The sequence below is a fragment of the Octopus sinensis genome, linkage group LG4, assembly GCF_006345805.1.
Source record: "Octopus sinensis linkage group LG4, ASM634580v1, whole genome shotgun sequence".
In the NCBI taxonomy this organism is placed as follows: domain Eukaryota; kingdom Metazoa; phylum Mollusca; class Cephalopoda; order Octopoda; family Octopodidae; genus Octopus; species Octopus sinensis.
This window is the reverse complement of record NC_043000.1, coordinates 98,172,956-98,199,281: the sequence shown is the minus strand read 5'-3', so window position 1 is coordinate 98,199,281 and position 26,326 is coordinate 98,172,956. Positions and strand designations below refer to the sequence as shown.

At 37.1% G+C, this 26,326-nt stretch overlaps 1 protein-coding gene across 2 annotated transcripts in view; it reads left to right on the top strand.

Moving 5' to 3' along the window:
- The window catches only part of LOC115210656 (charged multivesicular body protein 2a), a 40,368-nt gene that overhangs the window by 12,584 nt on the left and 1,458 nt on the right, over window positions 1-26,326 (top strand). Inside the window, exons 2-5 of one of the 2 annotated variants that reach the window (XM_029779312.2) lie at window positions 8,679-8,879; window positions 19,826-20,005; window positions 21,021-21,148; window positions 24,392-24,453. In XM_029779312.2, coding sequence (XP_029635172.1) covers window positions 8,712-8,879; window positions 19,826-20,005; window positions 21,021-21,148; window positions 24,392-24,453 — 538 coding nt within the window. In that variant the 5' untranslated portion in view covers window positions 8,679-8,711. Of the gene's footprint in view, window positions 1-8,678; window positions 8,880-19,825; window positions 20,006-21,020; window positions 21,149-24,391; window positions 24,454-26,326 lie in introns of those variants that run through there. The other variant, XM_029779311.2, reaches the window with a different exon arrangement.

Sequence of the window (26,326 nt, the reverse complement as noted above, 5' to 3'; positions counted from 1 at the left end):
ACATATATAAAGCAATCTGGCAGAATCATTAGCAGTATTCAAATTCCACCAACATTGACTTAGCCTTTCATCCTTTCAGCGTCAATAAAATAAGTACCAGTTGAGCACTGGGGTCAGTGTGATTGACATAACTACTCCTGGGTATGAGTGTAAGAAACAAAACTGCACCCACTCAGCCAAGCCATGTTGAGCCAGTGTGACAGAGTAGGTTCATCGAACCAGTATGATCTCAAACTAATTCACAACCTACATATCAAACCGTGTTTGGAGGAGAAAACATGCTGAGGCCTGCCTTTGTCCTACAGTGGACTGAACATGGGCAATCTAAATCCAATGTGATTGGTGCAGGAGTGATGTGTGTAGTAAGAAGCTGGCTTCCCAACCACATGGTTCCAGGTTCAGTCCCACTGCATGGAACCTTGGGCAAATGTCTTCTACTATAGCTTCAAGCTGACCAAAGCCTTATGAGTGGATTAGGTAGATGGAAACTGAAAGAAACCCATTCTATATATATATATATATGTGTATGACTGTGTTTGTTCCCCCATCACCACTTGACAACCAGTGTTGGTGTGTTTATATCCCCATAACTTAGTGGTTCACCAGAAGTACCTGGCTTAAAAAATAAGTACTAGGGTTGATTCATTCAACTAAAAGATCAAAGCGGTACTCCAGCGTGGCTGCAGTCTAATAACTGAAACAGGTAAAACATAAAAGACATATATATATACATGGTGGACTTCTACATAGTTTCCATCTATCAAATTCCACTCAAAGCATTCACTAACTTGTAACTACAGTAGAAGACACATGCCCATAAGAACCACATGGTTGTAAAATGACTTTCTTCACCTCTCAGCTACTAAACATATAGATATGACTTCATTTGCAAATTTATTTCCTAATTTATATTCCACTTGATAGAAAAGTCAGGTGAATCCAATCAATTTTCTGAGATTCCTTAGTCACCAGTCCAATTTACACCTGAACATACTGCACATAGAATATCTGGACAATTAAGCTGTTGTGCACTTGACAAGAGACAAGTTGATTAGACTCTTTCCCAAGACAACTCTCTCTTGCATCTTATCCTTCCTCTCTCTCTCTCTCTCTCCTTTCTTTTTCTCTTTCCTTCTCATTTTCTCTTTACCTTACTCTAGCTTTTTATTTCCTCCTTTCTAGCATTTCTGTTTCTCTCTCTCTCTTTCTCTCTCTCTCTCTCTCTTCTCTCTCTCTCTCTCTCTCTCTCTCTCTCTCTCTAGCTTTCTGTTTCCTCTCTTTTTCTCTTTAGTTTTATCTTTCCCTTATTTTCCTCACTCTTGTTTTCTCTCTCACCAGTCTTCTCTCTCTCCTCTCCATCTCTCTGTTTTTTTCTCCTCTCTCTCTCTGTCTGTCTGTCTCTAATAAAAGACAAGAAGTTTTTTAAAATTTATTTTACTTTTATTTAAAATAACAAAATGGAGAAAGCCAGTGATAAGGAAGATAGAGAAGAAAATAGACATATAGGATTTGCCATTGATGTAAAGAGAATTTGAAGTTTCAAAAAATAAAAACCAACAAATAAATAAATAAATAAAAGAACAATCAAAACACTAATTGTATCTTATTTGGTCTCTAGCATGCTATTTAAGCTGGTGTCTGGAACTTTACTTCCTGAACACTGCTGGGAGCAGGTGCTATCACCTTAAGTTTAATCTAAGCTAAACAATTTGGAAGACTGAAAACACCTATGGGGGGTTGGTAGTCTTTGTTGTTGTTATTTAGCTAGTAACAATAGCCATCCAGTATTTAGATTAACAGCTGCTAAACCTGCTTCTTCAATTTCTCTTGGTTTTATTGCTCTCACTTCATCCTCTTCTCCTAGCAGTTCAACATATTCAACTACCAAGGAATTAGTTATCTCTATTTTTGTCTTGATTGATTAATCAATTGGTTGGTTGATTAATTGATTGATTGATTGATTGATTGCTTAAGTCTTCAAATTTATATCTCGAAAAGTACTAAAGCTAGTTAGGAAGAGCAAATCTTGTTTTTTAATTTGATAGAGAAACAGTATGTGGAAAGCCATGTCATATGTGTGCATGCATGTGTGTGTTGAAATGCAAAAATGATGCTGCATTGGGTTGCATTTTTTTTACATCAAGAGTTAACTTAAACATTCAGTAAATAGTGAACAGTAAAATAAGTTCTGCAGTCAATATGAACAAAACCCTTCTGGGCAATCCCCTAGAATGGTTGCAGTGTAAAAGAAAATGTGTTTGTATGCATGTGTATATAGATGAGGGTATGCATATTTATATACATGATAGAAGATGCTTTGGCACAATCTCTTTGTATGTGTATATGTACATGTGTGTCTCTGTGTTTCTACCTCCAGTACCAAATTGTCAACATCCAAACAGCTGCACCCAAATTGACTGATTCCTCCATATTGATATCATTGATGGCTGAGAAAGCCAGTCCTTACATAAAATAGGCCGGGACAAAAATGACAAAGAATAGTTGGCAGAAGGTGTGGTTATTGTTGGCTCACATTGTAATCTTTGTTTCTTTTCCTTTTTTGACTTCAAAGAGGTCAGATCTGGTGGTGATGGGGTTGACACCATTTGCATCACTTACAGGCTTCAGTTCCCCAAGATTTTTGTCTCAGTTCCAGCCATTTTGAAGATTGATTTTAGCTGGCCTTTGTCGTGGCAGAAAGAACATTTTTATTGTCTTTTCCAAGTGGTCAATTCACTGAAAAGTATTTGACAAGAAATCCCTCTTCTTTCATTCTAACCACATATTTTAACTATTGTAGACAGTTTCATCATGATCGATTCTATGCTTCAGCTGTTGGCTTTTTTTGAGACTGTATTGTTGGTTATGTAATCCTCTTGGTTGATGTTTAAGATAACATGGAGCTTTTGTTGATGGAAATGCTCCAGCTTTCTTTTTTTTTATGTTTTAACCATAAAGTTCCATGTTTCACAACCTGGGGCTATTGAAGATATTTGCTCAAAAATTCACTCAGTAGAATCAAACCCAGAATTATAAGGTTGGAAAGTGAACAGCTCAAACACATACCCATGCCTGTGCTAATGATATTCCTGTATATTTTTTGCTAATGTATAATGGCAAAGAATATAGATATTGGTAAGAAAAATGAAAAATTGGTGCTGTTTGTATGAAGTCCTTAACTGTATTTATTTTTCACCGCACTTCACATACAGTAATCAATTCACTGGAATCCTGTAATGAACTTTCATTTATTACTTGCTATAACATTTTAAAAATTCTATTGTCTGAAGAGGGTCATTCTCTTTTAGTACCTTATTAATTTTACACACTCTCCAGTCTGATTTCCATTTAATTTTACTAAAATTTTCATTGGGTCCTGCAACCTTTTCAGTAATGGTTGACTCTGTCCGTTATCGAAACTGCATCCTTTTTTTTTTTTTGGATGGATGCATGTGCATCAGTGTGTGTGCACATCCACATATGTATGTGTATGCATGTTTGTGCGTGTGTATGCTTATATATATGTATGCATGTGTGCATGTATATACTCTGTATGTGTGTGTGTATGCATATATATATGCAGGCATGTATGCACATTTGTATGTATTCTGCATATCCATGTTTGTATGTGTGTTTTTATTTGTGTACCTCAGTCTCCTTGTGTGTACATATTTGTGTGTATCTGTATAGGTTTGTGTGACCTTCTACTTAGGTGTCATACCCCAATACCCACAGTCTATAATGTAGACTCTGTATAGTCACACAAGCCCATACACAGACACACACAAACATGCACGCACGAGGAGACAGAGGTACACACATACAAAAACACACACAAGCATGAACACAAGTGCATGGATATGCAGAATACATACAAACATGCACACATACATACAAACGTACACACATATACACTCACACACATACATATGTGTATGTGCACACACACTGATGCATGTGCACAAACAAACAAACAAAATTGGAACGCAGTTCCAATAATGGACAGAGTCAATGACTGTTGCAAAGGTTGCAAATTGCAACAAAATTTTAGTAAAAATAAATAAGTAAATGAGTGGAAGTCAGACCAGTGAGTGTATTAAATTAATAAGGTACTAAAAGAGAATGACTCCTTTGACATAATAAAATATGCTTCAACACACAAATTCACATAAAGAATTTTGCAAACCAAATACAAAAAAAGTGCTGAATGAAAAGTTCAAATCTGTTAAGATTCAATGTTGCCTTTTTACTATTTCAAGATTGCTGAAATAAGTACTTGTTGTTGGTGTTGTAGTATAACACAGTTCAGCTCTTATCAAGCAGACCTAACAGAATATTTTTTATTAGTACCACTAGTATACTGAACTTCATTAATTTTTCTAAAGGCTTCTCCCTTCCTCTACAAGAATTTAGTGGCTGCTCAAAATTTATCAGTCTGATATGCAAATGTATCTGTGACTTAATGAATGAATTATTGGATTTACATAAAAGCTATTTTGAAAATTTAGATAGAAAGGAAATAAAAAATCTGAATTAATAATGAATCATAAACAAATATCCATCAAAAAAAATCTCTGAAAGCTATTATGGGTTGATACTTAGTTCTGGTTCTTGGTCTTAAGTAGGTAAGAGATAAAACTCTAACTAGGTAGTACTTGATAATCTGAAGCTGCTGATGTTCTTATTTATTTATTTTTTATGCAAGTTAGTCAAAGGAGGTGGGGGTGTTCATGCAGGATCTTTGCAGGCCACACTTCCAGACTGTGAGATTGATACTGTTGGCACCTAGATTGTCCAATACTGTTGCCCAATTTTCAAGAAAGGGAGCCGCGAAGACCCACTTAACTACCGACTGGTTTCCCTTACATCAATAATCAGCAAGATGTTCGAAACCATCCTTAAGAAAAGTATGATGCTCCACCTCCTAAACACAGCCTCGATCACTGATTCCCAACACGGCTTCGTGCCGAAGAGATCATGCTTGACCAACTTACTAGTAATGGAAGAATTGGTGACGCGCATCCTCGATGATAGTGATGCTGTTGACATCGTTTTATTGGACTTTGCCAAAGCTTTTGACTCGGTAAACCACCGCCTACACTTGTCAAGCTTCAAGCATATAGTTTCCATCCGGATATTGTACGATGGGTTGGTGCCTTCCTCTCAGATCGCTCCTTCCAAGTTCAAGTTAATGGTTCGCGGTCCGACGTCTCCAGTGCGAGCAGTGGCGTGCCTCAAGGTTCAGTGCTTGGGCCCTTGTTGTTCTTAGTCTTCATAAATGACTTGCCCGACGACCTCACGCAACACACCCTTCTATTTGCCGACGATATCAAACTGGTCGCTCCTCGCGGTAGTATAGAGGATCTTCGTCGATGCCTCCACCAAATTTGGAAGTGGTCTAACGATTGGGACCTGTGTCTGAACGTGTCGAAGTGCTGTCATCTGCCTGTCGGCTCTACTCCTGCAACTCAACTTGATTTCGAGCCGGGTCGTCTGCTGCTGGAGAGGACCGATCAGGTAAAGGACCTGGGTATCTTGGTGGATTCCTCCTTTTCGCCTTCGGCCCAGTGCGTCCATGCTGCCAACAAAGCGCGCGGAATTCTGTTTTTGATTCGACGGTCATTCGGAATGCTCACAGCAGCCATATTCCTGCCACTCTATGTCACGCTGGTGAGACCCATATTGGAGTATGGGATTCAAGCCTCTTCTCCTTATCTCCTCAAAGACATACAGCACCTCGAAAGAGTCCAGAGGCTGGCTACCCGCATGGTTCATGGTCTCAAAAATTTGTCCTACGAAGAAAGGCTGAGGACGCTCGACCTTTGTTCTCTTGAAAAACGCCGCCGCCGTGGTGATCTCATTCTCGCCCACAACATCATAAGTGGGAAGTGTAACCTCTCGAAAGAGCTGTTCTTCACTCCTGCTCCGGAGCGTCGGCTGTGGGGTCATTCCGAAAAGCTCTACCTGCGACGATTTCATCTCAATCGAAGGAGAGGAGCTTTCTCCGTCCGGGTTGCGGATCCGTGGAACAAGCTGCCAAACGAGATGGTGAAGATGCCGACGACCGCTTTGTTCAAAGCCTCCCTGGACCTCAAGTGGCCTGAACTCTTTACATGAACACCACCCTGTACTTAACTCCATGTCCCCCTACATGGCCTTGCTATTTGCTTTTGAGCCAAATTAACTAACTAACTAACTAACTAACTGAACATCTGCGGGAAAAATCAGAGGTGGTAGAACTCGGGAGGTTGAGAGGCCCACATCTAAAGTTTGTTACTTGACTTTTAGTGGCTCCTCAACATTTAAGAGACATTCCTTTTACATTTATATTACATTTTAATTTCAATTCTCTCTCTTGTAAAAAAAAAAGATATTCACATGCTATCATATCTCTTGTTCAACAATTCTCAAATAGTGTGCCACAACACACTGGTGCATCTAGATGCAATGCGAATTTTTAAAGATATGATTTAAGCATTAGAGCATCTATATTAATACTTCGGGGATCTTGAAAAACATTATTGATAATTATGCTCTGCACAAGTTTGGTTAATGAAACAAATGAATAGTTCTCTTTTTCTCCCAACCCCCATCCTCCAAATTTTAATCAGTAAAAGCTTTCTCTCTAAGATGCACAGGTGCATGGTTATGCAGTGACTGTACTGAGACTGTGCATATTAAACTCTTACCGCTCATTTTAATTTACAAGTGTATGCTTGATAAACTGCAAGAAAGTTCGAATGTCACATGTTAATTTTGAAGTTAAAATATTTTTGCTCAAATTGTCAATTGTTTTGCTCAAGGGCTGGGGAAAGTCTGAAGGAATACTTCTTCTATGTGAAGTTCTAAAGTAATTTTTTTTCATCTAGTGTACCAGTGTTTTTTCTTTTGTTTTTGCTTTATTTTTATTTTATTCTTCATTGTGTCACAAAATCAAAAACAACCACTGATCTGGTTAAAGGGAAATTTTCCTTGATTTCTCCAGTCTACATAAGATAAGAAATATTGTTTACTCAACTATTGTGCCAATCTACTTTTGCCATGGGTCTCTATCTATGACAACATTAGCAGCTTCATTGAATCCAATATTGCATCTGACTAGATCATCATTAGCTTAGTTAATAATGTATGTGTTTTTATAAAACATACTTCACCAACACACTAAAAAAACTCATTAGTTTGATTTACAGTTGACAAGTAAATTGCATGTCCTATTTGTTCGTCTTAATTTTGCCTTTGGTGTTTTTCTTTATTGACACATATTCCCCATTTTTCACCATTATGTATTAACTCCTAAACAATTTTATATTTATTTTCAGAAAAAGTTCTTTTATTTAAATCATGGAAGAACTATTTTAGCCATAAAAACTATTATTTACTTTTCATTTATTTTATGATGTATCAAAATTATTGTTGTATTACTGTAATTTGATCTATTTTTAAATGCTGTTTTTATAGGCCTCAAGTGATCTCTTAAACTTTTAAATATTTAAACTGGCCATACTGGTGGCATGTAAAAAGCACCGTTCAGGCATGGTCGATGCCAGTGCCGCCTGACTGGCTCCCATGCCAGTGGTGTGTAAAAAGCACCATTCAAACATGGTCGATGACAGTACTACCTGACTGGCCCTCGTGCCGGTGGCAGGTAAAAAGCACCCACTATACTCTTGGAGTAGTCGGCATTAGGAAGGGCATCTAACTGTAGAAACTTTGCCAGAACAGATTGGAGCCTGGTACAGCCTTCTGGCTTGCCAATCCGCAGTCAGACCATCCAACCCATGCCAGCATGGGAAGCGGACATTAAATGACGATGATGATGATGTCCAGCCCCAATATTCAGCCTATTTTTACGTTCAAACTGGACATATCTGGCCTCTCACACTTACCCTATAATGTTATTCTAAAAATAATCAATCACATCATCAAAATCTTGAAACTGAGAAATGCAGTATTAATTCAAAACAATGGGAATAAATAAGTATTACGTTTGACAGAGTAATCTAAATGCTAAAGAGTTAAACAGATCTATAAGGACTCTCCCATTACTAAGTTTCAAACAGTTACAGTGTAAAAAGTGTTAGAAATAAACCACTTTTGTGTGTCTTTGGGTGATTAAATGGCTTTACTATGATGTAACAGCATGGCCTCAGATCGAATCACTTACAAGGCGTGACAAGTGCAGAAAGTTCTTTTACTTGTTTCTGCCATCTAAGACTATAGTAGTTCCATATTCAATCCAATAGCTTTAAATCTACTCAAGTATTGTTAACAAAATTGAGTAAACAGAAACTGTGTGGAAGCATCTTGAATTCTACATGTTCTTAAGTAGTGAACTTAATCTGTCATGTAGTTTAAAACTGCCACCTTCACTTTGATATTCTTAGCAGAGTATTCTGCTGCAGGAATTGAAACCAGGTTTTCAATATATGAATAATTCAATATCTTGATGTACTCTGCCTTCCCACAGCAGTACACAAGTCATTATTTCTTCCTTTTTATGCACCAGCCTTCAAAGCCCCTCTAATATGTCATAAGTGTGCCTTTTCCCTCTAATTAAACCTTATTTTTTTAAAGTTTTTGCTTCCTGTTTGATAGTTTCACTTTAAATATCTAAAATTATTTTTGTTATTTGAGAAAACGTTCACTACAAGAATTTTTTTTTTTTTGCTTTATTTTAGAGGTTCCATTTTGTTTGCTTTAATATTATAAGCATGGATTGGCTGTTTGGTCGCAAGAAGACGCCAGAGCAGATGCTGCGTCAGAATCAACGTGCTTTAAACAGAGCCATGCGAGATTTGGACCGAGAAAGAAATAAAATGGAATCTGATGAGAAAAAGATTATAAATAACATAAAGAAAATGGCAAAAGAAGGACAAATGGTTTGAAATTATTATTATAATTATTATTATTATTATTACTACTACTACTGTTCCAGCTCTTTATGTTCCGAATTCAATCCTCCATTCACTTATATATATATATATATATATATATATACACACACACACACACATTATACATATATATACATAAAAAGAGTAACAAAGAATGATATTGAGAATGAGGAAGAATTGTGAAAGGAAATAGTTCCAAAGAGAGGGAGACGTAACTACTAGCACAAAGGGGATAAAATGTGTGCAGATTTGGCTCTCCTCTTATTGCAGCAATTGAATAGTACTATTGTTATAATATTGACAGTGAGTTAGGTGTTACTTGTACAGTATTTAGTCATGGTGAGTTGAGCCAGCTCTGGCCAACAAGTTCACCATGTCCCTCACAAGTGCTAACAACATCCAACAGTCAGCTGCAGTCAAGGTTTTAATGGACACCCACTCCTGGTTCCACTGCTGGTGCCACATTAAAAGCATCCAGTCCACACTGTAATGTGGTTGGAATCTGAAAGGGCATCACTCTGTAAAAATCTTTCCAAAACTAACTTTGTCGGTGCTAGTACAATGTAGAGTGGTTGGTGTTAGGAAGGGCATCCAACTGTAAAATCCCTGCCAAAACAGACACAGTAGCTTTGGGTAGATTTTCTACCTAGCTGGCTCCTATCACCCATCCTACTCATGTGTGTGTATATATAAACGTGTGTGTGTTACTGTCTCCTTGCTGTAACATCATATGATTGTTGTAAATGAGTGCCACCATCACACAAGCAGTGTCCTTCATTTCCAATCTTCTGTGAAAATATGTTTGACCATGGAGAAATATTATCTTGCTTGGAAACAGAGGTCAGGCAAGCAGCTACAGAAATTCTAGCATCAGCAAATTCCATGCAAGTATCAAAAAGTGGGCATTAAAATGATGATGATGATGTAGAATAACTGCTGAGTTTTTATAATTGACTCTTATTTGTAAATGTTATAAAGAAATTTAATGTTCTATCTAATTATATGCATAGTACTTTTAAACATTACACATCATTACTGAACCATAGATTAGTCTTGATTGAGCAGACATAATAAAAAGCATTCCAATTATGACCTTCCAGGGCTGCTAGATCAATTTCTTAAAACACACACTAGCACTTTGTGTCAGAAAGGAGTCCAAAATAAACATTTTGTTACTAATTTGAAATATATAGATGCCTGCAGGTTAGTTCTAATTTACTTAATTAATAATTTGATGAGATATTCAATAGAATTCTTCCCTTTAAACAATAAAATTGTAAATTAACATGTAGTACAAATTAAAAAAATAATAGCCTGCAGTCCTGAATTGTAGCAAACTCTGGTATTTGTTGTCCAATCTGGCAACCCTGCAGCCATCTTGTCCTTATCTCGGGCATTGCTTAACTAGGACCACATCCAGTTTGTCCTATTCCTGGACAAGACAGTAGGATGTAATATGATATGATATGGGCTTGGCTGCTGTTTCTAGCTGGCATCTGGCTACAAGGGTGTGCTGAAAAGTTCCTGCTTTTGGGTAAAAGAAAATACAGGAGGATCAGTTAATTATGATTTTATGCAACATATTCCTCTCTGATTCACACACTTATTGCAGCAGTCATTCAGTTTTTCTAAGCCTTATAAAAGAACTCAGAATGGTGGGCCTCCAACCAGGCTTTTTGCAATACCCTTAAAGCCAGGAACTTTTCAGCACCCCCTCATATTTAGATGCCTGCTTGTTAAACTGGTTGCTGGCGGCAGTTCTGAATTCTAACTACTTCTTCACAGTTCACAGAACACTGATGTAACAGGAATCTCAAGGCTAATTGTTTTTAGATGGGTCACTTACAAAGCAGTAAAAATGATCTGAGCCATATGCTAATGTGCCACTACAAATTTAATTTATGTGGCACTCTGCCTATGTACTTTTTTTTTGCTGATGCTTGTGAGGCATGATTCTTTCGAACACACAGTGTTATGTACTTTAATATATCATATGCATTGCTATACCTCTATTTGATGCTAATTTGGCAGTGACTGTGAAAGAAATTGGGTCACTGTTTACACCACGTGTACATGAAAACTAAAAATTATATTTGTATATGTATACATTTATGTGTGTGTGTGAGAGAGAGAGGGAGAGAGAGAGAGATAATTTTCGTGTACATTCTTTGTTTTTGTTTGTGTATTTGTGTTTCTGTTTATATAATTTCCAAAATGTGATGTATATAAACAATAAAACATCATTGTATATTAATTAATCTTTGTGTGTGTGTGCATGCTCATGTGTAATAATTTGTTTTAATGCTTACATCACTTCTGCCTTCTTTCACTCTTCTGTAGGCAGATTGCCACTGCAAACCTTAGACATTTGCATATAAAATGAGGAAGCTAGGGTATTTATAGACAGTTGTTCTTCCTGCTGCAATTTTCAGTATCCTCAAACTATAAAACGGAAGTGGTGCCTGTCTGAGGCTAAGTAGTCTCAGGATAAAAGGAGTAAATTTATTTTTGCATCTGTGGAAAAAAAAAAGCCTGTGATCAAATTTTAGAATAGTCTCCCTTTGAAACCAAAACCAGTTTGACTTTTAACATTAATGATTAGGGTGATTAGGCTGTGCCAGTATATATAACCTCATTACCCTGGCCCCCTTCCACATGCATGTACATGTACACACCACACACTTGAATTTAGTATGTGTGTGTGTGTGTGTGTGTCTGTAAATAAATAATAACCTTCTTGAAGAATCTGTTAGCTTATATCCCCAGAAATCATGTCAGGCTATTAGCTAATGGTAGTAAAGAGTAATTAAAGTTTACTGAAATCCTATAAGCTAAAATTACCTATGTTAGGAAGGTTAATTCAACAGACTTCTCTTAAGAGACCTGATGTAATAACGAAAAATGCCAGAGGATCACTACTTCATGCCAAACATACTCATAAATTGGTTGTGGCAGTGGTAACAGCAGCAGGAGGAACTGCAATACTTGTAGTGGGAAGAGGAGACAGGGGAAAGAAGGATGTATGTATTTCTCTCAAGTGTTTCAGGCTCTGCTGATATACATATACAGAAGGTTAAATACTTTGCAGAATATATAGCCTTCAATAATGTGGTGCCATTTTGGCAGCATTACTGCCCCCATCCCCTGGTCAAATAAATACACTGGGCCCAATATTTATTAAATGTATCAGCACAAATTTAGCTGTGTGGTAAGTAGCTTGCTTACCAACCACATGGTTCCGGGTTCGGTGCCACGCAGTGTCTTCTACTGTAGCCTCAGGCCAACCAAAGCCTTGTGAGTGGATTTGGTAGATGGAAACTGAAAGAAGCTTGTTGTATATGTATATGTTTGGGTGTCTGTGTTTGTCCCCCCAACATCGCTTGACAACCGATGCTGGTGTGTTTACATCCCCCGTAACTTAGCGGTTTGGCAAAAGAGACCAATAGAATAAATACTAGGCTTCCAGAGAATAAGTCCTGGGGTCGATTTGCTCAACTAGAGGCGGTGCTCCAGCATGGCCACAGTCAAATGACTGAAACAAGTAAAAGAGTATATATTTTAAACCAAATGTCAATGAAGACAAGTAACATCATAGCTACTGGGGTTTAAACCTATGACTTCTGGGTGATGTGGATTCAATTCCCACCAGTTGTTTTTTTTTTTATTTCTTGCATGTAATTGCACCAGCTCCATCATATATTGTCCCCCTCTCTCTCTTCACTGACTTCTCTCATTCAACTTCTATTACATGTACAGAATGTTAAATGCTTTGTAGGTTGTACAGTTTTCATTGTGACTTAGATTTCTCATAAATAAATTGTCTGTCTTTCAATTAATTTTCAATCTCAGATTTCAGAGGGGTTTTACTAAAATATCTGTAACTTTATGTATGCATGTTGGTGTTGACTAACTGAAATCTCATGATATCTTATATGTTATAATGAGATTTTATCATTGGGATTTTATAGTAAATATGAATACGTTCATACAGGCAGTCTTAGGAAGGTATGTATTAAAATGGTAACATATCTGTTTTACCGAGACAGAACATTATAGATCTCTCACTGTGGCTCTCAAGACCAAACTATTACATTGATAGGAGAATATAATTAAAATAAGATTACATGACATTAAGTTTCTTGGAAGTGGACTCTATTGTTCTCTCCTCTTGCTACAATATAAAGTATTTCAAGTTAACAAAAAATAACAGCTGCATATCCTTCAATTATCTTTAAATAGTTGTAGATGTACTTTGCTTGAATGAAAAGTGAGATGGTCATGGCTAGAATGCCTTTGATCATAGATCCTTCCAGTATTGCCGACCTGAAGATAACCAACAACTAATCAATATGTGTAGCTGTGTGTAAGAGGTTCTGGTGTATGGTCATCATTTTATGTCCACTTTTTCATGTGTGCAGGGGTCATATAAAATTCATTGAGGCAAATTTTCTACTGCTGAGTGCAACTTCCTGCTGTCAATCCTTAGTTGTTTCTAAGTAAAGTAATATTTCACCATGCCTGGACATCTTTTCCTTAAAGATTGGTAATGAATGAAATTGCTTGTGTGATGGTGATCCTTGTCTACAACTATTACACAATATCAAGACAAGGATACACTCAAACATGCACATGCACACACACACAGGTATGTGTATGTATATACATACATACGTACGTGTGTTTCCATTAATCAAATCCATTCAAAAGTCTTTGACTAACCCACGACTTGAATAGAGAACACCCAAGATGCTATGTGGTGAGACTGAACATAAAACTACATTGTTGGAAAGCAAGCTTCATATACACAGAGCTACATACATATATGTATGTACATATATGCACACACTCCATAAAGTCGTTAGCAGGAAGGGCATCCACTACACTCTCAGAATGGTTGGTGTTAGGAAGGTCATCCAGTTGTAGAAACCTTGCCAGATCAGATTGGAGCCTGGTGCAGCTGCTGTGTTTCCAAACCTCAGTCAAACTGTCCAACCTATGCCAACATGGAAAACAGACGTTAAACGATGATGATGATGACATTGATTGAAATATATTGTTTGTCTCAGATAAAGAGATTTGGTGCAATTCTTTGATATTCTTTGAATGACACCACTGACAATGTTAGCAGCTAAATTTTCCTGAAGCTGGTGTATTTCTGAAGCACTATAATTCATTCTTTAAATTCTCACCTTCTTAGTGTTCTGTATCTGTCTCCACTTATCTCTCTTCGTCTCTGTTTATGTCTGTGTCTTTCTATCTATATATAGCTATCTAGCTATGACTGTCCTTTTGTCAAGTTATTTATTTCTGTCTAGCTATCTATGTCCATTTCTGCCTGTTTTATCTCCATCTGTCTAGCTATCTACATCTGTGTCTGTCAGGTATCTATGTTGGGGTGTCTCTGTAGCTATGTTAGTCTCTTTGCCTAGGTATCTAACTATATCTTTGTGACAAGCTATCTTTGCCTGCCTATCTGCTTACCTAGCTTTAGCTGTCTAAATTTGTCTAGCTATCTATGTCTGCTGTCTGGCTATCTATGTCTCTGTCAGGTATTTAGTATAGTGTCTGTTTAGCTGTCTAGATAGCAATGTTTGTCTGTCTAACTCTCTGTTTCTCTAGCTACCTACATATGCCTGTCTACATATGTCTGTCTAACTGTCTGCCTGTCTAGCTCTGTACATCTGTGTATCTATCAAGCTTTTTATATCTGTTCATTTAGCTATCATACATCTCTGTAGATATCTAGACAGACATCATAAAACCTAGTCGATAGTTCTGTCTATCTTGCTTTACTTGCCCCTCCATCTATCTATCTATGTATCTGTCTGTCTGTCTCTAATCTCTTTATACCAAACTCTGACCTGTTGGTGGTCTGGATCTCTTCAGGGGTTAGAAACAACTGTCTAACAAAACTGCTGTTAAATCCATATAGTTTCTAACAGCAAGGCTAAATTTTTCATTTTCTTACATTTGCTTTGTTTCTATTACTCCACCATAGCCTCTTCCCCCACCATTTACATGCACACACACTCATACACATGCCTAGTTAACTTCTTTTTGAATAGGCACATACATGCATACATCATATAAGTGTGTCAGTTTTTAAGTATCAGTTTGTCTAAATGTTGCCTTATGTATAGGATAGTGTGTGTGTGTGTATGCAAGCATGGAAAAGTATCATTAAGCCAATAATGGTGATGTTGATGGCATAGCTGTGTGGCCAGAAGTTTCCCGGTTCAGTTCCACTGTGTGGCACCTTGGACAAGTGCCAACTACTATAGCTCCAGGTCAACCAAACACTATGAGTGAATTTTGCTGATAGAAGCTGTTATATATATAATATGTATAATACATATATATATGTATATATATGATAGATCGCTAGCCACAACACATTCTTTATTTTCTGTCCTTGTTTCTTTCTGTGTTCCTTTCTGTGGAAGAGCGTTAGGCTCAACTTTTTCACTTCCTGAACGTTAAACTAATACATCTGTTTGTTGTCTACCCCATCTGTCTTCGTCTTTAATTTTTTTGTGAATTGTCCCTATGTATATGTATGTGTGTATATATATATATGTGTGTGTGTGTGTGTGTGTGTATGTTTGTGTGTGTATGTATGTATATGTGTGTGTGTGTATGTATGTATGTGTGTGTGTATATATGTATGTATATATATGTGTGTGTGACCGCGTGTGTACCATTGGCAATTTTTTTTCCTCTGTCTTCCCTTCTCTGGATCTTTCCTTCTCCTATGTTTCTGACGAAGAGCTCCGCTCGAAACGTTGAACCCTCCTTCTTTCCTGAGCGTCCAATAATACTATATTTGTTCCATGTCCTCATGTTGTTGTGTTTTTTTGTGCTTTCTTGTTTGGATTAACGTTATATATATATATATTCTTATACAATATTGTTGACAGTGACTTCGAAGTTTTAGCCAGCTAAGCCATCGTCAGACAGTCTATATCCTGCAGCCTTATCAAGACATCTTGTTAGATCTCTGAATTTCTCATTCTGTCCCAACACATCTCTACCTCTTTACCTTAGCATTTCCTTCAAAATATTCACAGGCCTTTATATCATTATGCATTATAAAAATACTTTGAAAAGGTTTGGTGAGAGAGTTCTACTTTTTCTGGCGTCTACTCTTTTAAACCACATAATGAATTTTCCACCAAAAAAAATTACCTTATAAAATAAATTTGGTCATCTGGTGTTGTATTTTCTTATAAGCCAGTGATGTAGGTGTAAAGGTCTGACTAATGCTCCAAGTATTTCACTGCTTAAATATTAACACTTACAAGCACAATCTGTGTACCATAGTTAATACTTAATGCAGACACAACACAGAAAGCCAAATTAACTGTACTATTCTTCTTGAAATAACATCTCTTATAAACATTTTTTTTATTTATGCGCCCTTTTCAAGCCTAGCCAGGCTCATGGGCCCTGTTTCCCGGTTTCTATGGTGTATGTGTTCCCTCTAGCTGGACAGGACGCCAGTCCATTGCAGCATTTCTCAAGAAACAGGAAGAAAGATTGAGAGAAAGTTGGGGTGAAAGAGTAGAACAGGGGTCGCCACCACCCACTATCAGAGCCTCATGGAGCTTTAAGTGTTTTCACTCAATAAACACAACGCCCAATCTGGGAATCGAAACCACGATTCTCCAACCGCGAGTCCACTGCCCTAACCACTGGGCCATTGCGCTTCCACCTTTTAAACAAACATACAGTATTTAGAAAAAAAAAACACATAAATATATCAGTAGTAAACAAAAATCCAACAGCAGTGGATGCACATTTTTGCCTTTTTGGGGTTTTGTCAGTAGCAACTGCATGCAAAGACAAAATCCATTGTCGGTAACATTGGAAAACAATTGTTGAAATATCACTGATGGTGCAATTAGTTGGCCAGCTCAATAAAAATTTAGCTTTCCAAGATGTATATGTAATCAGTATGATACACAGATTGCTATTTTAAACTTCTTCAGTTGTAAATAACAAATTAACATTTACATATTAACTTGAATGTTTCTTCTTTCCTGGAAATCAAACTTATTTAACTGAATAACAATGTTTGAATAGGACATTTGGTTCAAGGCTTTTTTTTTCTATCTTAAAACTAACAGATCAGCTCTTATATTGCATTTTATTTACACAAAACCAGTTACGCTAATCTCTAAGTTAAGATTAGTATGAAACTGCCAGTAATAGATCTTAGATTTCTAGTGTCGGGGCCAGCAATTTTAGGGGAAGGGTAAGTCAATTACATTCAACCCTATTGCTCAACTGGCGTGTGTGTGTGTGTCAGAAAAAGCATCCAGCTGTAGAAAATCTACTGCAGCATATTTTTATTTATTTGTCCATACCAGCGTGAAAAAATGACTGTAAAAACAAACATATCAATCATTATTATTATTTCATTCTCACAATTAAAACATAGAGCATAACTTTGCTTGAGTGTCTAATTAAACTAATTATACCATTAAACACTAATTATGCAATTATTTTCACACTTAGCATTTCCTTTCATTAGCCATGATATAACAATTTAATCCATTTACTTAACCATTCTATAGTACAGAAAACTCTACAAATTTTACAAAAATTTTAGTGACACATTCACCACCATGCTTCAACAGTTCTGCAATTTATGTTGTCTATTCTAAGGGATTTATTGCATTCCAGGGGATTGATTGCTTGTATAACTTCTAAAGTGCATTTTAGCTCATGCTGAATATTAAAGGGGCTTTCATTTCTTGATTGTTTTAGCACATTGCTAACTACCCCTGCTTTGTGACTGAATTTCTTCAAAATACTCTCGTCATCTATCAGCTACTACCTTTGCTTCATTTAGTAGGTTGCTGTATTTATCTTCAGTTTCATATTTAAAGTACCTATTCTTTGCTTTCGCAGATATTTAAGCATTTTATAATGCTTTTTTTAAAATTATATTTGCTCTGGTACATCTTTCCATTTCTTCACCATCTTTTGTCAATCCTTGTATTGCTTGTTGCCCTAATTTCCTTTTCAATTCCAAATAGCTAATTTGCTCCATTTCTGATGTTTAATTTTCATACTGTTTTTTGTTTCGGATCAGTTATTAAATGTAATCAGTTTCGTTAACCACATACATACACCCCCCCACACACACATACACACACTGTTATGTACACTAATGCATGTGTAAATTTACATGAAAAATATTTTTGTTATGACAGTTACATAAAACCTATGTAACCTGTGAATGTATGTGTAAACACACACATACTTAGGTACATCATGATAGTTACATCTAAACACTTGATGCATATATTCACATCATACATTAATTTGCATTTGCATCCACTTGTTACCCTTGTTCTAGAATATTGAATTTAACTAAGTATTAGAATTATGAAAGAAAAACTATTTCCCAAATGGTGAGTTGGTTTTAATTCTATATTCTCACTGCACGAACCAAAAGTTTCAGTTCCCACTTGGGAAATTACAATCTTTAAAAAAATGCAGTAGCAAAGATAAAAACACAATTTAATAAAGTGCTGAGGTTGTTTACCTGGCAAGCAACAGTGTGTTTCACAAGCTAATGAGGGAGAGTTTGTGGTTGCTCAAAATAGCAGTCAAATCACATCCTGCTGTCTTGTTAAATGTTAGGATTTATGAATTAATCATAGCTACAGTACATTTGAATAAAAGGATTGAATAGTTTTGGTTGGAATATCTTCGAACTTGGGTCTGCTTGATCAGAGCTGTCAGGGGTGAAAAGTAACAGCAACCATAACACAGAACTTTTCTTTCATTGTTAAAAATAAGAAGCTGTATAAAACTCTGTGGGAGTGAGGAACATGGAGGCAATGACCAAGGCCTTTGGCATTATGTCCTGCTTGAGAAGAAGACCCATCAAGCTGAGCAAAATAGCAGTTGTGGCAGATAGCAGTGTCATGCAAATGCCACACATGCCAGTGGAATGTAAAAGCACCCCAGTGTCACGCAAATGGCACATAAAAGACCCATAATACTTTCAGAGTGGTTGGCATTAGGTAGGGCATCCAGCTGTAGAAAACCATCCTGGAGCCTGGTGCAGCCTTCCAGCCCGGTCAAACCATCCAACTTATGCCAGCAGGGACAATAGACGTTAAATGATGATGATGATGATGTACACAAAAACTAATTCATCACTAAAATGTAAAGATGAAAGAAAAAGAGTATAAAGGAAGCTGTATTGTGCAAATAAGACATAACTAAAAAGTGAGAAGATACATTGTTAGGGAGAGAATCAGTAAGTGTTAAAGAGAAAGGGCTTTTAGATGCCACTAAAAACAAGGTAATATTTCCCCATGGCCAGATGTGATTTTCACGGCAAACTGGTAATAAACATCTCTTGTATGATCAAGAAAAGTGCACACACACACACACACTCACTTCTTTCAGTTTCTGTCTACCATTCACAAGGCTTTGGTTAGCCCAGGGCTTTAGTAGAAGACATTTGCTTGAGGTGCTGCACAGTGGGGCTGAACCTGAGACTGCATGGTTAGGAAACAAGCTTCTTAACCACACCTACACCTACAAGTTGTATTTCAAAAGGATTATAAGAAAAGCATTGGGGAAAATAGATATTGTCGATCTATTTTTGTCAACCTTTTGATACCAACCTACCTCAGACTGCCTATGTTTCTATGATATAAACTTTGTTTTAATGTGATTCAAATTGAAACCTTCTGTCAGAATTTCACGTTAATTTATGTCCCAAACACTGACTTAATAATGACAGTTATTTTAGTAAATTCTTCATTATTTTCAGAAGTACTTAAGACAATGACAGTGTATTTCAACAGAAATATAACAAGATTAATCTCATAGGCTTTTGAAATGTAACCATTATTAATTAAATTTTTTATATTCATTGTTATTTCTGTTTATCTATGGTCCTTTAGGATGCTGTAAAAATCATGGCCAAAGATTTGGTGCGTACGAGGCGATATGTCAAGAAGTTTATTTTAATGAAGGCCAATATTCAAGCTGTCTCACTGAAAATCCAAACACTACGCTCTAATAATGCCATGGCCCAAGCAATGAAAGGTGTTACACGAGCTATGCAAACTATGAACAAGCAGGTTGGTAGACAGTTTGCTATTTTTGTTTGTTTTTCTTTTCTTGTTTATAAAGATAAAAATGTCTTACTGGCAGTGACAGCAGCAATGTTGTCATTTAACCATTCAAGTTAGCCATAGTTGAGCAAAACTATGATTGAAGACTTTCCAGCTGTAAACCATCCTATCTTTTTCAGTGTACTGTAAGACTGCATTATTTAGTCTGTCTTATTTTTCTAAGACAAAGTATGATTTGATGAAGATTTAGCTACTATTTCAAACAGGCTGAGGCTCTCAGCACCAGTCCATACATATTGCAGTATTTAATTGTTCTAAACTCAAAGACTTTGCCAAAGAACCGTTAGAGCCTCTAACAAAAGGTCTTGCTGTATTTAGTTACAACTTTTTGAGTTCAAATCAACTTTGCCTTTCATCCTTCTGGAGTCAATAAAACAATATACCAGTCAAGTACTGAAATCAATGTTCTCAACTAACCTATTCTCCTCAAAAATTACTGGCCCTGTGCCTAAATGAGAAGCTATTGTCATTGTTGGCAATGAAGCACCACAGAAACGAAATAATATTACTACTGAATTAATCCAACTTTGTTTGTTTGTTTGTTTGTTGGGGTTTTTTTTTTGTTTTATTTTTTCCAGTCCACTTTGTATATAATAGAAAATGGTACCTACAAATGGACAGATAACTTCTCTTGAAGAATTTGTTAACATTTGATTTTGATATCAAAATAAATCAGCTAAATCTGTGGAAACAAGTGATACAGTCTGTCAGCAAATAGTTTTTTTTTTTTTTGTTCCACTGACCATTAGAAATGCAGTAAACCTGTGATTGGCCCTGTCACTTGTTTCTCCCTCTTTTCCCTCTCTCTCACACACATACATACACATTCACTCATATGCACACATATATGAAAACCAGTGATGAAACTATTAATAGATTGCAGGCTGCCGAATTTGAAACTTGAAAACCTGAAACAATCTGGAATATCAAAGTATTAACTTCTAATTTATTTATCTTTCAGCTGAAGTTACCTCAGATTCAAAAGATCATGATGGAATTTGAGAAACAGTCTGAGATGATGGATATGAAGGAAGAAATGATGAACGATGCCATTGATGATGCAATGGGAGAAGATGATGAAGAAGAAACGTATGTTGATAAAGCTTTCCTTATTTTATTCTTTCACTGGTTTCAGTCATTGGTCTGCAACCATCCAGGAAGACTGCTATCAACTATGTCACCTCATTGAACTGGGACACTGCTTTGATTCATGGTGAAACAGCACCTAATTAAAGGAGATTGCAAGGGAAGATTCTAGATATAGTATCCAAATCTCTCTCAGATCAAACATATGTTACTTTGTTCAGGTGTTTTATATTATATATGTGATATATGTTTTTGTGTGTAAATATATCTATATCCATTTATCTATCTATCTATTTATCTATCTATCTATCTATCTATCTATATATATATATATATATATATATAGATAGATAGATAGATAGATAGATAGATATATGAACACACGCATACTTTTTGTTGACTTGACCACGTCATCTGCTCAATGCCATGTTCATGTTTTTATTTCTTCCTCTACTCTTATATATTATTTATATATGTGCTTATAGATCTATGCATAGTTCTAAGAATAAATATTTTCATAATAAATCATATACATTATAAACCATACAAATGTATGTTTTATTGTTTCCATAATTAATCATACATACATATGCATACATCATGCCATGAGTTGTTAGGTATTTGTAAGTCAAAACATAAAGGCTTCCAAATGAAATGTCTTTAAGAATTGACAAACAAAATCAAAACACTAACAATTTGACAATGTTGACAAGCAACACCACTGCTGCACATCAAACCGTATATATCAGAGATTCCAATTTTCTCTTTTCTCTCTCCATCCAACTTATATTGTCATAAAAACTATCTCTTCTGATCCAAAACATAAAATGCTATGGATGACCTAGGTAGAACATTGACTAATATGTATTTGTAGCCACAGGACCATCTTCTGTCGTTTGACCCAAAACTGGTGCCTTTGATAAGTACTACTACCCCCAGCCAGAGCAGACCTGCAAATAATAGTAACTAAGGACTAACTCTATTCTCCTGCAAACTTCCAAGCTGTGGCCTTCCTACTGTATGTAGTTTGTCTTCCCCAGGGCAATTCCTTTAGTCACCCAAACCCAAAAGATGTTGACAAGTGTCTGTGGGTGCACATACGAGCAGTAGAGTCAGTACATTACACTTCTTTTCTTCCTCACTGTATAAAACTTTTTCCATTGTTTGAAATATTCACATACGCATATATACACTAGTGCTAACATTCATATACATGTGTACACACACACATACACGAGTGCATTTAAACATACCCATATATTATATACAAATGAGTGTTTTTTTCAAACCTGAAACCATACAGTTGTAAAATAATCTTAACTATACAGTCATGCCTTCATCCATACTCATATCTATGTGGATACAAGCATATGTGTACAATTACATACATTGTACTTGAAAACAGGTAAGGGTTGATGACAGGAAGAGCATTCAGTTGTAAAACCCTGCCTCAAGTAAGTCCTTGTTAAGTATACACACAGCTACATACATACAATAATTTATGTTTGAGATTGATGTAACAATAAGCAGGTGTAGATGTAACAGGTATTTCCCACTAATGTTTCATTTCTGCTTCTTGCCTATTAATTCCTAAGCAATGTTTATCACTGTTGACATTGTCAGATTGAATGCTACTTCCCAGATGTCAAAACCATAATGATATCTGTTAAGCGGCTGATGATGAATGTGTACATTTGATGTGTCGCTTGATTGTGAACCTTTTGTATCTTGTGTTCTCATGGTTCTAAGTTGTCCTTCATTGAAATTCTACTTCTCATAGGATTAAGTTTGTTTAGGGGTACCTAGTTTATGGAGGTTTTGTTGCATCCACACACATGCGTGCACACATGCACACACACACACACACACACACACACACATGGTGTAGTGAATAAATTGTTATCAAAAAAACGCAGAAATGAAAATAACACTGATGTCTCATTTTAACAGATATGTTTACCAAAATCAAATAAAAATATCTTGAAATACTAAAGAGTAAATTTATTCAATAAAATCACCATTGGCTTCAACCACAGCCTTCAGACAACTTCAGAATCCCCTGCAACTCTTCTGGATAGTCTGCTTGTTTAAGCTTGTAAATGCTGCCATAATCCTTGCTTTCAGTTCATCTTTGATGTTACAAGGAGTTTTGTTAGTCTCTCACTTAACTGCACCCCACACATAATAATTAAGGGGGTTGCAGTCTGGGAAGTTAGGCGGCCAGATGTTAGGGGTGATGTGGTCGCAGAAATTGTCTGACAGTCATAACTGGGTTCTCCTGCTTGTGTGGCATGGTGCAGAGTCCTGATGTCAGACATAGATTCTTCCAGCAGCCACCTGCTTAACCCAGGGCAGCACTACCTCCTCCAGTCACTTGATGTAGGCCTCCATGTTGAGTCTGAGGCCGTGTGGGAAGATGAATGGAGGCATGACATTGCCGTCATTCATTACTAATGATCACTCCAAACACTATGATGTTGACTGGATGTTTGATTCCTATCACTCTCGGTACATGTTTTGGAGACACAGCAAACCTACAGTTCAGTGTGTTCACCATCTGATCCTGGCAGAAATTTTTCTCATCTGAGAAAAACCAAAGCATGCTCAGTTGGAGGGGATGCTTAAGTTTGTTCAAAAGCTTTGTAGCACGGTCTTTCTTCTTGTCCTTGATGACTTGGGATAAAAATTGGCCCTTTCTCATTTTGTATGAGGAATACCTAATGTTTTCATGCACTACCTGCCTGATAAGAAACTCAGACACTCCCATGTCCCTGGTGAAGGACCTGATTGACTTGGAAGGATCGTTATCAATCATGGCCTGGATCTCACCAACAAATTTAAGAGTTCTTTTCTTATCATAATGATCAGAGTGTGTTTTCCGAGCTGCCGTGCCTTTGTAATCACCATTAGACTCATCCAACTATTTCCGGATCCTCTACACTGTCCTCAGATTGACAACCAAACAATTGAAATGTTCATATTGGAGCTTCCATGATGAATGCTAAGCAGTACAGCATGTTGTTTCCAAATTTCTGACCGAGTGAATTGCATCATGGTGCTGTTTTTCTCACAGATGGTGCCCAACTGACCCTACTATACTGTGTAGTCAACAAAATCAAAAACAAACAATGCACATGCACAAAATTAAAAGTATATAATAGTGACAATTTACCTATTGCACCCTGAATATGTATAATAATTGTGTGTTTGATTTCTGTTGTAACTTTTCATCTGGTTTCTTTTCAGTGATGCAATTGTAGCACAAGTTCTTGATGAATTAGGTCTACAGATGTCAGAGGAACTATCTGGTAAATTGTCATCTTTTATTTTAACCATTTTATCTAACATTTATGATTTCCTTACATTATACACTTCTGAGTTGAATGTCTTATTATTCATTCATCTTCAGCATCATCATCATTTAATGTCCATCTTCCATGCTGGTATGGATTGAATGGTTTGACAGGAGCCAGTCAGATAGAAGCCTACATCAGGCTACTGTGTCTGTTTTGGCATGGTTTTTATGGCCAGATGCCCTTCCTAACAGCAACCACCCCAGAGACTGGACTGAGTGCTTTTTACATGGTACCAGCACAGGTGAGGATACCCTTCCAAAAATCCAACCACTTCCCAGTGTGGACTGGATGCTTTTTACATAGCACCTGCACCAGCAGGGTCACTCGGTAACTTCCAAAACAAAAAATTTTGAGAGGGGAGAAAGTATTTAAGGAGGTGATCTTGTGTCAGATGATGAAAGATTAAAGTGTGACAAAGAGAGAGAAACGGGTGTTTTGCTATAGAGGAGATACATGGTTACCCAGCCAAGGGAGAGGAAGAGAAAGGTAACAAGAAAGGGGACAGAAACAGAGAGTGATCAAGAATGCAGACAGAAACAGATGTGCTACTGTAGAGGAGATACATGGTTACCCAGCCAGAGGGAAGAACAAGAGAAAGAGTGAGAGTGGGAGAAAACAATAATGCAAGAAAGAGCAGGAGAGAGCTGATATGGTGAAGTGCCAGGATATATATTCCTGGTTTTTGGTGGGTTATGTCTACATATGGATACTCATATCATTTATTTAACCTTTTAGTGTTCAAACCAGTTGAAATTAATTCCCCTTTATTTGTTCAAACCAGCCAAATCCAGCCATATACAACTGCTCTAAGAAATCGTTAAAACAAATCACATTATGGAATTCTTGTAGCTTTGATGTTTACACAGGTAAACAGTTGAGACAGTGTCATGTGACAACTTGCTGGGGCTGCCTGCTGGAGCCTAGCAGCAGGTATTTAAAGGGAAATTTGACAAGACAGTCAGTCGCCTGCTGACACTCGTTGACGCTACATCGAAGAGGCCAGGGAACAGAAGAAAGAAGACATGCACCCAACACCAGAGCTGAAGACACTTCCAAAAGGGGGGTGGGCTCTGTCACGTCAAAACGGTAGAGGAGTAGGGGCTGAAACCAGATGTGGCTCCTCCTGAAGATGTCTTGAGCTAACTGGATCCTATAAAGGAGCAGTTGTGGTAGCAGACCACGAAACACGGTTGAAATTCCTCAGATACTGACTGCAGGGAAAGACTTACTGACAATCCAGAAAGAGGGATGACAAAGCGGAGAGATGCTTGACAGTACGACAGCGTAACGAAGGATCAAATGGGCTTGCAGCCCGATCTGGGGTAAAATTGCAACAAAGAAGCATAGGAAATCATGCCCCCATGATTCCGGACCATGGGGGGAGAATAAAAGATCAAATAGGAATGGAAAAAAATGAAATGGACTTGAACCGGAAATGGACAATGAGAAAGGAAGCGGTAAAGGAATGGTAGATGAGGAGTTCAGCTGCTGCGGAAAGGTGTTTGCTAGTTACATCGGGCTGAGAATCCACCAAGGGAAGGTGTGTCAGAAGAAAGTAATTCAACAACGCAGGTTGATATACCATAAGACGTGTGGCCAGAACCTCCTGGAAAATAACCATAGTGAGGTTCATTCCACAGTTGAATTGGAACAGTCAAAAAGACTGATAGGCGTGAAGAGGACAAAGGTTAAGTGGCCGAAAGCAAATGATGCGGCAAGTTATAAAAAATTTGACGACGAGGTAGCAAGAAGGACCACTAAATTCAAAGGCAACAACGAACAAAAGCTCAAAAACCTGGCTAAAACAATCTACCAGGAAGGAGAG